Below are 13,600 nucleotides of genomic sequence, written 5' to 3'. Positions count from 1 at the left end.
TCTTTATTATGAATCCACATTTTCCAGCTATGAAACAATTTTCAAAAGAAATTTTTTTTTCTAAACATTATATTCACTTATATAATAATGTTATTTATTATGGAGTAGCTGATAAATCAATTTAGCAAACAGCTGTCCAACTCATGTCTGCCAGAGGGACAGAGAATATTCCAGTCAAAGATCAGACCCGTGACAGCCGTGGATGAACCCAGTCCTGTCAATGCCTCCCTTCAGTTGCATTACACACACTCAGCCAGCCGATGGCGCACTCTGTATGGACCAAAAGCACTGAGTCAGCTTCATGGCCGACACATCAACGGATTCAGTGCTTCACTAAGCTTCACATGAAGAATTTTGTTGCCTGAACTCATTCGCTGTCTGGATTTGTCAAAGATGCACAGAGTGTCCATCTTTACTTATAGAGCAGCTTTGTTAGAAGTCACATGTTGTCAGACCGTTATGATTACAGATATCCCTCGACATTACGCGACAGTGTACATGTACGGAAAATACATTCACAGAATTACTCTGGCCATCATTCTTCTGCATCATTACTCATTAAATGCTCAGAAAGAGTTTTTACTTTACTTCAGGAAGCAATAAAAGCTTAAAGGCTGATGAGTTAATGATGAAGTCCTGCAGAACTACTGCTGGTCAAGACTGGTAAGCAAACAGCAAACAGAACTCAGAAGTAGCTGGTTACTCAGAACTAGTCACTAGAAAACAGGTAAGATACTCATCATTAAGTAATCAAATTAAATTAACTAATTGTTGCCAAATAAATGATTAATTATCAATCAGTCTGATTAGGTTTCTAGTCATTTCATGACCAACGATCCATTTAGTAATCAATCATGGATTTTTATATGCTAAAGGAGCATTATGAGGTGTGTTTTAACCAGCAACATGTACCGTTGCAGATCCTCATGACATCATATGTGTCAGTCCATCAGAGCTGGTCTGTAGAAGGGTGAATGTTTACTCGGTAGGATTACTGACTAATGGATGGACATACGGTCCATTTCCAGTACGTCTCAAACAACGTCGTATTTTCATTCATCTGTTATGCTGCCGTGGTTTTTAAGTCAGTTCCTCGGCTAGTGGCCAGTGCTGTGTTCAGGGTTTCCTTCCATGTTTTAACAGCAGCTGGTGGATGCAGTTGTGGACACAACCAGGACACTCGGACAAGGTCGGTCAAGCCCTGCTCTCATTCTTGTCCTGCATCACTTGGAACCAGGACATCATTGTAAAGGAGAGTTAGTTCTTAATTGACTTACCTGGTTAAAAGATGGTTAAATAAAAAAAAGCAGAAAATTTTAACCTCTTGTTTATGTATTTCTTCTCTTCTGCACCTTCCCGTTATTTCCCCATTTACCTGCTGAAGAGGCAGGTACCGCTGTGCATTTGCACAGGGAGGAGAATTACCTGGAGGAGGTGCTGTTAGGAGGCCACACCTCCTGCAGTGATGGTAGCTGGTAGCAGTAGAAGAGCAGTAGGTGGGCAGCTGAGTAGACCAGTGACATCACAGACACACACCTGGTGATGAGGGGTGGGACTTTGCCTGACCACGCCCACCAGGTACATATTACCTGGAAAAAGGTTAGATAAAGGAGGGAGGACAGGGAGGGGAACATGATGCCTGGAGGGGTGAGGGCGAGGGAGGTGGAAGTACTGGTTAATCAGAAGTCATACACTGGTTAACTGAGTCCTATACTGGTTATCCAGAAGTCACCACTGGTCAAATGAGTCATATACTGTTTAACTGGGAGTTATATTGGTTAACCAGGACTGAGTCATATACTGATTAACCAGGAGTCAAACAATGGTTAACTGACTCCTATACTGGTTAACCAGACAATCACCGGTCAAATGAGTCATATACCGTTTAACTGGGAGTCATACTGGTTAACCAGGAGTTAACTGAGTCATATACTGATTAACCAGGAGTCATACACTGGTTAACTGAGTCCTATACTGGTTATCCATTAGTCATACTCTGGTTATATTAATTCTACACTGGTTACCCAGGAGTCATTCTGGTTAATTGGGAGTTAACTGAGTCCTATAATCGTTAACCAGAAGTCAAACACTGGTTAATTGTGTCCTATACTGCTTAACTGGTCAAAAGAGACATATACTTTTTAACTGGGAGTCATACTGGTTAACCAGGAGTTAACTGAGTCATATAATGATTAACTATGAGTCAAACACTGGTTAACTGAGTCATATAAGAGTTAATAAGGATTAATGCTCGAATGAACTATGACTCACATACTGGTCATACACTGGTTGAGTAAGACTTGTGTACTGGTTATCTTAGAGGAAAATACTATTTTTTTCATTCATTTCATTTTATCAACCTTTTAGTCCAATTAAGGGTCACAAGAAGCTGGAGTTTATCCCAGCAACCACTGGGCGAGAGGCAGATACACCAGGACAGGTCTCCAGTCCATCCCGGGTCCAGCACAGAGAGACCAACAACCATTTACGCTCACACCCACTACTAGGGAGGATTTAGAGTAACCAGTTAACCTAACATGCATGTCATTGGACGGTGGGAGGAAGCCGGAGGACCTGAAGAGAACCTACACATAGGTAGGGAGACCCCGTGCAGCCCACTGCAGCTAGTGCAACTAGTTTACTGACAGTCATATACTGGTTAACCTGGACTCATACTGGTTATCTGTGGATGCTATACCAGTTAACTGCAAGTCATACACTGGTTAAGTGAGAATGGTGTGGTTACCTGTCAGGCCCAGTAAAGTGGTCAGCAGGATTTTTGCTCCAGTTGTTGTCATGGCCCCCACCATTAGCCGGGCTTTACGGATCAGAACCTCCAGTTTCAGCAGAACCTTGTTTCTGCTACCCTCATCCCTCTCATCGTCTCCATCATGGAGGTCCTCTTCAGCCACCACCTCCTGCTGCGTGTCTTCTACCTGACCATGACAAGTTGGTGGTTTAGTCTGATAGCGCCGCTCTCAGGTTCTACTGGATCTGTGAGGTCCAGCTCAGGTTCTACTGGATCTGTGAGGTCCAGCGCAGGTTCTACTGGATCTGTGAGGTCCAGCTCAGGTTCTACTGGATCTGTGAGGTCCAGCGCAGGTTCTACTGGATCTGTGAGGTCCAGCTCAGGTTCTACTGGATCTGTGAGGTCCAGCGCAGGTTCTACTGGATCTGTGAGGTCCAGCGCAGGTTCTACTGGATCTGTGAGGTCCAGCGCAGGTTCTACTGGATCTGTGAGGTCCAGCTCAGGTTCTACTGGATCTGTGAGGTCCAGCGCAGGTTCTACTGGATCTGTGAGGTCCAGCGCAGGTTCTACTGGATCTGTGAGGTCCAACTCAGGTTCTACTGGATCTGTGAGGTCCAGCATCACAAATAGAATCCAAGACGACTAATAATAAAATGATAACTGAACATGAGCTCAAATCAATACATTGTCAGTGTGTGTGTGTGTGTGTGTGTGTGTGTGTGTGTGTGTGTGTGTGTGTGTGTGTGTGTGTGTGTGTGTGTGTGTGCGTGTGTGTGTGTCCCATGAAGTCACATAACAAGTTTACGGTTAATAAATATCCTCCTGAGTTACTCTCTGATGGAGAGTTAAGCTCATTAGGAAAGAAGAGGAGACGTCTTAACAAGGTTACACCTGTTGGTCTGCTCTGAGTTGTGTTACCTGTGTGTGTGTGGCGGCGTCCAGCCTCCCAATCAGCCTCCACGTCAGCAGGCTGACCACCAGAACGCCAACATCTGGAAGCAGCTGCCTCAGTGCAGATGTTGCGTCACTTCCTGACAGACTGACAGACACACAGACTTTCAGTGGCTCTTTGGGGTTATTTGGTCCAGATGGTCAGAAACGCTTCAGGAAACGAACAAACACACTGAGGTTCAAAGTGTTTTAACATTCCCAGCTCCACATGTCTGCTAGCAGCAGCATTTCTGTCTGTTTACAACAAAACACGAGGAAATGTGAGTTAACCGAGCTGCACGTTGTCTCTACAGCGCCTCAAGAACACGAAAACCCCGAAACACAAAATGATCCCAAGACCTGATCACAACAGCTTTAAGGATTAAACACAAATCCACACTATAAATAAATAAGGAACAACAACAGATGAGACTCATATGTAATGTTTACATTAACAGGACAAGGTCCAGCCCCCAGTCAGAAGACAAGTCCACAGGGAACATGTGGTTCACTAGCAGCCAGTTACTGCCAGTTTATTGGTGTGTAGGAGTTTATAGTCCAGACAGAGAGGCTACTGTCTGAACCTCCTTCTGCTGACACACACAAACATACAGGCTCAGATGTCACTGAGGCCATCCTGGTTTGACGCCATCCTGCTCCGAGGAGACAGGCTGCGACATTAACCTGCCTCTTAGGTTGGCCATTTGTCTTCACTTCCTGTTGGTTAAAGAAACATCTGAGGCTGAAAAGGGACGCAGAGAAACAGAAAACGACTAAACTGTTGATTCAAAAACAAACACAGACACAACGAAGAACTCCGATCTGTCTAATTCAGACGTTCTGTCAGAGCCTGAACCTCACAGCAGGAATCCTGCATTATATAATCAATTCACGCAGATTCCAGTGTACAGTTACCACCATGTGTAAGAGTTAGTGAGCTCTGTCCTTCTCCGTCTAAACCCGGAGCTCCTTGTCGCAACGTCAACCTGACTGGTAAACCAAACATCCCCGCCAGCTTTCCCACCGCTAACCTGATCCACTCACAGACGGCTGGTTAAAATGTTATGTTTTAAAATGTAACCACACGGCGACCAAATGGTAATTCACCAGTTAACAGACTGGTTAGACATTAACTAGACAGTAACCAGATAGTAACCATAAAGTATCCAAACAATAACTAGACAGTAACCAGATAGTAACTAGACAGTAACCAGATAGTAACTATGCAATAACTAGACAGTAACCAGATAGTAACCATAAAGTATCCAAGTAATAACTAGTCAGTAACCAGATAGTAACCATACAGTCTCCAAGTAATAACTAGTCAGTAACCAGATAGTAACTAAACAATAACTAGACAGTAACCAGATAGTAACCATAAAGTATCCAAACAATAACTAGACAGTAACCAGATAGTAACCATAAAGTATCCAAACAATAACTAGACAGTAACCAGATAGTAACCATCAAGTATCCAAGTAATAACTAGTCAGTAACCAGATAATAACCATACAGTCTCCAAGTAATAACTAGTCAGTAACCAGATAATAACCATAAAGTATCCAAGTAATAACTAGTCAGTAACCAGATAGTAACCATACAGTCTCCAAGTAATAACTAGTCAGTAATCAGATAGTAACTAAACAATAACTAGACAATAACCAGATAGTAACCATAAAGTATCCAAACAATAACTAGACAGTAACCAGATAGTAACTATGCAATAACTAGACAGTAACCAGATAGTAACCATAAAGTATCCAAGTAATAACTAGTCAGTAACCAGATAGTAACCATACAGTCTCCAAGTAATAACTAGTCAGTAACCAGATAGTAACTAAACAATAACTAGACAGTAACCAGATAGTAACCATAAAGTATCCAAACAATAACTAGACAGTAACCAGATAGTAACCATCAAGTATCCAAGTAATAACTAGTCAGTAACCAGATAATAACCATACAGTCTCCAAGTAATAACTAGTCAGTAACCAGATAGCAACTAAACAATAACTAGACAGTAACCAGATCGTCACCATCAAGTATCCAAGTAATAACTAGTCAGTAACCAGATAATAACCATAAAGTATCCAAATAATAACTAGTCAGTAACCAGATAGTAACCATACAGTCTCCAAGTAATAACTAGTCAGTAATCAGATAGTAACTAAACAATAACTAGACAGTAACCAGATAGTAACCATAAAGTATCCAAACAATAACTAGACAGTAACCAGATAGTAACTATGCAATAACTAGACAGTAACCAGATAGTAACCATAAAGTATCCAAGTAATAACTAGTCAGTAACCAGATAGTAACCATACAGTCTCCAAGTAATAACTAGTCAGTAACCAGATAGTAACTAAACAATAACTAGACAGTAACCAGATAGTAACCATAAAGTATCCAAACAATAACTAGACAGTAACCAGATAGTAACCATCAAGTATCCAAGTAATAACTAGTCAGTAACCAGATACTAACCATACAGTCTCCAAGTAATAACTAGTCAGTAACCAGATAGCAACTAAACAATAACTAGACAGTAACCAGATCGTCACCATCAAGTATCCAAGTAATAACTAGTCAGTAACCAGATAATAACCATAAAGTATCCAAGTAATAACTAGTCAGTAACCAGATAGTAACCATACAGTCTCCAAGTAATAACTAGTCAGTAATCAGATAGTAACTAAACAATAACTAGACAGTAACCAGATAGTAACCATAAAGTATCCAAACAATAACTAGACAGTAACCAGATAGTAACCAGCAAGTATCCAAGTAATAACTAGTCAGTAACCAGATAATAACCATACAGTCTCCAAGTAATAACTAGTCAGTAACCAGATAGCAACTAAACAATAACTAGACAGTAACCAGATCGTCACCATCAAGTATCCAAGTAATAACTAGTCAGTAACCAGATAATAACCATACAGTATCCAAGTAATAACTAGTCAGTAACCAGATAATAACCATACAGTATCCAAGTAATAACTAGACAGTAACCAGATAGCAACTAAACAATAACTAGACAGTAACCAGATAGTAACCATCAAGTATCCAAGTAATAACTAGTCAGTAACCAGATAATAACCATACAGTATCCAAGTAATAACTAGTCAGTAACCAGATAGCAACTAAACAATAACTAGACAGTAACCAGATAGTAACCATCAAGTAGCCAAGTAATAACTAGTCAGTAACCAGATAATAACCATACAGTATCCAAGTAATAACTAGTCAGTAACCAGATAGCAACTAAACAATAACTAGACAGTAACCAGATAGTAACCATAAACTATCCAAACAATAACTAGACAGTAACCAGATAGTAACTAGACAGTAAACAGACAGTTATCAAACAATACCTACACAATAACCAAAGAATAAAAAGGTGGTAACCAGATATTAACTAGGCAATAATTAAACTATAACCAAAACCAGAGTAACCAATCATTAAAAAGACAGTGATCACATAGTAACCAGAATGTAACTAAACAATAACCAGACTGTAACCAAATGTAACTAACAAAACAATTTATAACCAGATAATAACCTGACAATAGCCAAAAACTAAGAGAGTAACCAGCTAGTAACGGTCAGGTTTAGTGCTGTTTTCTGTCTCGTTTTGTAGGTTGTCCTGTGTTTTTGCTTTCTGCTTCCTGTGTCATTAGTTCACTAGGCTAAATTTTGCTCACCCTATTAACCTGTTCCTTACTAACCCACCTGTGTGTGTGTGTGTGTGTGTGTGTGTACACCCCTTCGTTTCCTTTTCACATTGCCAGTTCAGTGTCATGTTACTGTCTGGTTTCTACCGTCTGTCCTGTTTTTTTACTTCACATAAAACTTTCTCCCTGCACCTGCCCGCCTCCTCAGCTTGCATTCTGGCTCCACATCCTCCACAAAACGTGACAGTTAGTAAATGGAGGCCTTCTGATGGCACACTGACGGCATTCTTACCTCACCAGGCCGAGCTGACTGAGAGCTTTCTGCCATGATGTGCCTGCACATAGACAGTCGCATTACACACACACAAACACACACATTCAGGTAAAACTGGTGTGCATGAGGACGTGTTTGTCTTACAGTTGTGTTCAGGCTGCAGCGTCATGGTGGTGACCTGAAAGAAACTCTGCAGCAGCAGGAAGACGAAGCTGGAGACACACGCTGCCATCACACATCGACTGGTGTTGCCTAGGTAACATACACATAAAAGGGTCATAAACAGGAAATGATGTCACATGGGGGGGGGGGGGGGGGGGGGGTAAACATAATTTAATAAGAGATTGATGATAACCGTTTTTATCATTATAGTATTTTTAAATAAATACAACTTCATGTTGTTTACTCTGTGTTGTGTATTTCTTTGGAGTGTTTAGTTTGAGGAACTGATGTTTGGGCGCGGGTGTATAACATCGCCAGCTGTTTACCGTTCATCTCGTTTCACTGAACATCGTTAAATTCCTTCTACAGCTGCATCTTCTAGTTCTGCTCCACAAACTAAACTCAGCAGGAAAGGTCAGTAAATCCGTGTTTGGTGGATTATTTCTCCCCTCCAACAATCCCAGCTGGTGTATTCTACATCTACACCTCTAGTCACCTTTCCAAGCAGGTTGAACCGATGGCGATGGTGGTTGTGGGACAAGAACTACACAGCTAAACGTGTGGATAAGCAGACATTTTGTCTCTGGGCAACACATGTAAACAGACCAAGCAGAGGCGGTAAACAGTACAGTAAGTAAACAGTACAGTAGGTAAACAATACAGTAGGTAAACAGGTGAAGTGGAACTCTGTCACAACAACAAACTCAGCTGTGGAGAACTGGGCCTGCAACCACATCGCTGACCCCAGAGCAATGTGGAAAAGTTTAATGTTACAGGACAAATGATCGGGAGTTCATCAGGGGATCACAAGAGATCTCAGAGGAGCAACCGCTAAAAATAAAACGTCATTTCCAAACTATACGGAGTCCTGGAACTTAAGATCACAGACTTTAAAGAAGGGGTTCTCTGCTTTTTGACTAACCACAACCAAACTGAACCTAATCTTACTCAACCAAACTGAACCTAATCTAACTTAACCAAACTGAACCTAACCAAATCATACTGAACCAAACTGAACCTAACTGAACCATACTATAACAAACTGCCTCTAACAGAACCAAACTGTACCTAACCGAACCAAACTAAACCAAACCAAACCAAACTGAACCTGACTAAACCTAACCAAACCAAACTGAACCTGACTAAACCTAACCAAACCAAACTGAACCAAACTGAACCTAACCAAACCAAACTGAATCAAACTGAACCTAACCAAACCAAACTGAACCTGACTAAACCTCACCAAACCAAACTAAACCAAACTGAACCTAACCAAACCAAACTGAATCAAACTGAACCTAACCAAACCAAACTGAACCTGACTAAACCTCACCAAACCAAACTAAACCAAACTGAACCTGACTAAACCTAACCAAACTGAACCTAACCAAACCAAACTGAATCAAACTGAACCTAACCAAACCAAACTGAACCTGACTAAACCTCACCAAACCAAACTAAACCAAACTGAACCTGACTAAACCTAACCAAACTGAACCTAACCAAACCAAACTGAACCTAACCCAATCCAAACTGAACCTAACCAAACCAAACTGAACCTGACTAAACCTGAACCTAACCAAAACCAAACTGAACCTGACTAAACCTGAACCTAACCAAAACCAAAGTCAAACTTACCAAACTGAATCAAACTGAACCTAACCAAACCAAACTGAACCTGACTAAACCTCACCAAACCAAACTAAACCAAACTGAACCTGACTAAACCTAACCAAACTGAATCAAACTGAACCTAACCAAACCAAACTGAACCTGACTAAACCTAACCAAACTGAACCTAACCAAACCAAACTGAACCTGACTAAACCTGAACCTAACCAAAACCAAACTGAACCTGACTAAACCTGAACCTAACCAAAACCAAAGTCAAACTTACCAAACTGAATCAAACCAAACTGAACTGTAATTACTGTGCAATGAGTACAGAATGATTCTCCTTTAGGTTCAGTTACTAAATATACCTGAACACACATCCTTTGTAAACCCCCCCTCCATTCTTTCCTCCACATTTAGACCACAACTAGAAGACAGGAAGTGATGTCACAGCCTGACATGGACTGCTCTATTCTCTGAGTTTCCTCAGGAAGATCCTTCAGGAAAGGACCAGTTTCCCGCCGTCACCTGAGACCGATCACCGCTTAGTTGGATATGACATCATCATGTCAGAACTCATTATTGGGCATTCATGATGTCATCAAAGTAAAACATAAGGAAGACATTGATGAGCTGGAGATGCTGAGTTTTTCTGTTTATTGAACACAGAAATAATTCACAATTCATTCCCATCTGACAGAAGTTTCTAATCTACACACATCTAATGTATTTCTGTATGGTTGGGGGGGGGGCGGGATTTCAGCCATGGGATTATAATTATTTTCTTTTCTGACGTGAGCAGGATTCTTGGTAAATATGTTAGTTTCTGTCTGGAGGATCCTTGGGTAACGTCCTAGTCTGAACAAAGCTGGATCAACATGCTGGACTTTATTTGTTTTTGGACACTTTTCCAGAGATCTACGACCTTTGGAAAGACCCAGGATAAATGAGGTAAGGCCCCCACCAACCCACAATCCCTCCAGTATTGATGTAATACTACATTTCAGGTTAATAATCAGAGTGTTAAAATAAATCCTCTTCACATTCCAATTACGCTCTCTCCATGAGAGGCTGCTAGGTATTTTATGTCCAGTCTTTCCTCCCAGTCCTCCCAGTCCTCATCTGCTAGAATACACTTCCTTCCATTTCCCATTTGTCTTTAACCTTGGTACCATAAACACTGGTAGCATCTCTACTTAACCTGATCAAATTATTTTAAAACCGCTGCTTTAAAACTGTGGTCAATAAATATTAGTCCACTGTTTCTCCACACTGGTGTTTAATACATATTAAAACATCTGGATTTATTGACATTTTCATAGCTTTGATCACCAACCTTGATAGATTTTGTGTGGTTGACCATATTTTCACTGGTTGATTAATCCAATCATGTTACATGTGAGATTTGGTGTTTTTTATGCTGCTTTTACTGTAGCAGGCAGTGATTACATCTTCAAGCAAACCCCTTGTTCCATTTCCACCCATGTTGCATCTTTATCTTTGATTATCCATAATATCAGGGCTCTAAGTTGGGCTTCCCAGCAGGAGTTTCTTTGATCAAATAGGTTTAGAACTCTTTTACTGGGCTGCTAGAAGTGTTTAAAACACTGAGCAACAGCCATGAACCGTTCCCATGAAGAGATTTCTGTTGACAGACGTCAAAAACTTGTCCAAACGCAAAGGAAGTTTAGAAAACAGGAGAATGGCAGGTGAGACACAGCTGGAAACAGGTGTGTTCAGGTGACACATCTGGAAACAGGTGAGTTCAGGTGACACATCTGGAAACAGGTGAGTTCAGGTGACACATCTGGAAACAGGTGAGTTCAGGTGACACATCTGGAAACAGGTGAGTTCAGGTGACACATCTGGAAACAGGTGTGTTCAGGTGACACATCTGGAAACAGGTGAGTTCAGGTGACACATCTGGAAACAGGTGAGTTCAGGTGACACATCTGGAAACAGGTGAGTTCAGGTGACACAGCTATTTGATCTGTTTGAAGCAGGTCAGCTGAGTTTCTGAACTCTGTTTATTATCATGCTTGTAAGGATGAATAAAACTGGCAGGTCTGGATCCTTCACATGAGGTTGGATCTTTTATGTAAAACTGATAGGACGACTTCAGACCCTCATACCGCTGCTTCCCCTGAAGTTAAATACCTTCTGCAACACCAATGAGAATTCCTCCTGAAAACATTGATAAACTGCTCTGCACATTTCCCAGGGTGTTTATTACGTTTACATGTATGATGAAGTGTCTCCACTGTTTCCCGTGGAGAAACTGGTCGAGTCGTTGCAGTTGCTTCTTCATCTGACGACTTTGCAGAAAACATTTCTGTTTCTTCCTCAGTCAGCGTTTTGCAATCATATAATTTTTTTGCAGGACTGATAAAAAGATTTTGCTGCTTCTTCAGACTGTACCATGACTTAATTAGAAGTATAGATCAGTTCTGGTACCTGAGGTGGAGGTGGGTTGGGGCAGCAGCGGCAGCAGGAGCAGCAGCAGGATGTAGATCAGAGAGAATCCATTGTACCGCAACACACAGGCTGTGAAGACAGTAATCAATATATTAATGCATGGAAGATAAGACCTGGAAATATTCTGTAGAGAACAAAAGCATCCATAAACTCCAGATATGTGTGACTGGATTAAAATCAATAATCTGAACAGCTTCTTCTGACTGACAGTCGATGATCAATCCTGATATTTACCAGTTGTCAATAACTGTTGGAATATTACTCAGCAGTTTCCACGAAAACATTATTCATCAGCGATGGAAGGGAGCCGTGAACGGAGTAGACATCAGATACTCTGACAGGTCATTAAAACCAATAACACGATTGATTATTTCTGAAACAATAGTCGACAACGATCCCTTCAGGGTAAAACCTCCATCCATCCATCCATCTCTCTATCCATCCATCCATCCCTCTATCCGTGGATACATCTACCACAACTCCTTTTATCCATCCATCCCTCTATCAATGGATCCATCCATCTCTCTATCAATCTCTCTATCCATCCATCCCTCTATCTGTGGATACATGTATCATCCCTCCTTTTACCCATCCATCCCTCTATCCATCCATCCATCCATCCATCCATCCACCATCATGGATACATCTATCATCAAATCAATCAAATCAAATCAAAGATACTTTATTCATCCCCGAGGGGGAATTGAGAGTTTAAGCCAGCTCGTCCAAGGTTTGACATACAGACATGTAACATTCATAACAAAAGAGAAAAACAGAACCGATCTTAAGCTTGGACCATGCAGCTATTACAGCGCTGCCTTACAACAGATAAGAACAGAGATACAATAGGATCATAGGGGGTCGAGGGTAAAAAAAAAAGGTCATCATCCCACCCTTTATCCATCCATCCATCCATCCAGTCATTATAACGCGTCATAAACCAGTTTTGAACTTTTTAAAAACTTTCAGGAAGATCAAAGGAAAAATCCGTCAGATTAGGTTTGAACTTTTTCTGTCTTCCTCTGAAGATCCCGTCACAGACCTGGTCCCCTCGTGGACCCGGTCCCCTCGATGACCGGGTCCCCTCGTGGACCCGGTCCCCTCGATGACCGGGTCCCCTCGTGGACCTGGTTCTGAACTTACCAGCAGTGAAGCTGAGAGGTAACAGAATTCTGAAGACCAGACCCAGGACCAGCTCCGAGGACATTCTGGACTAAGTGTTCCGTCTCAAGAACAAATGATCTTGTTAGGACCCAGTCCCAGTCCGTCCAGAAGCAACAGGAGTCTGTCACAGTCCAAATGGTCCGCCGGAGGAGCCGCGGGTCCGGCTGAGGGCTCCGTCACACCTCGGTGTCATTCTCCAGGTCAGACGGAGGTTTTCAGCTGCTCAAGATCCTTCAGTCCGTCTGGTTCCGAGTCCTGAAGCCAAAATCCAAACTTATTGGAGGAAAACACCCAGAACAAACATCTCCTCCTCCTCAAACTTTCCTCTTCTTCTTTGTTCCTTTGTTTTTAAAATTCTCTTTCTTCTTTCTCTTCTTTTCTTCTTGTGCTGGAAGTGAGGGATCCAGAATTATTTTTTTTCTTTCTACTTTTCAGTCCGAAAATTACCGGGGAGCAGCTGTAATCCACCAATCAGAGCGTCCCGGTCTGCTCATAAGCTCCGCCTGTTTTCCGATTGACAGGTGAGAGGACCAATCAGAGAACAGAGAAACGAGA

General features: G+C 41.6%; 1 protein-coding gene across 1 annotated transcript in view; it reads right to left on the bottom strand.

The window, feature by feature from the left end:
- LOC306770991 (piezo-type mechanosensitive ion channel component 2-like) overlaps positions 1-13,103 on the bottom strand; it is a 76,309-nt gene extending 63,206 nt beyond the window's left edge. The window contains 7 exon segments of the mRNA XM_079260011.1: positions 1,426-1,639; positions 2,747-2,936; positions 3,668-3,788; positions 7,649-7,691; positions 7,775-7,882; positions 11,861-11,950; positions 13,025-13,103. Of these exon segments, the coding sequence (XP_079116137.1) occupies positions 1,426-1,639; positions 2,747-2,936; positions 3,668-3,788; positions 7,649-7,691; positions 7,775-7,882; positions 11,861-11,950; positions 13,025-13,088 (830 nt within the window). The 5' untranslated portion in view covers positions 13,089-13,103.
- Between the last annotated feature and the right edge of the window lie 497 nt (positions 13,104-13,600).

Source organism: Telmatherina bonti, assembly GCF_933228915.1.
Source record: "Telmatherina bonti genome assembly, chromosome: 20".
NCBI lineage: Eukaryota > Metazoa > Chordata > Actinopteri > Atheriniformes > Telmatherinidae > Telmatherina > Telmatherina bonti.
Note: the sequence above shows the minus strand (reverse complement) of the source record. Positions and strands in the feature narration are given on the sequence as shown.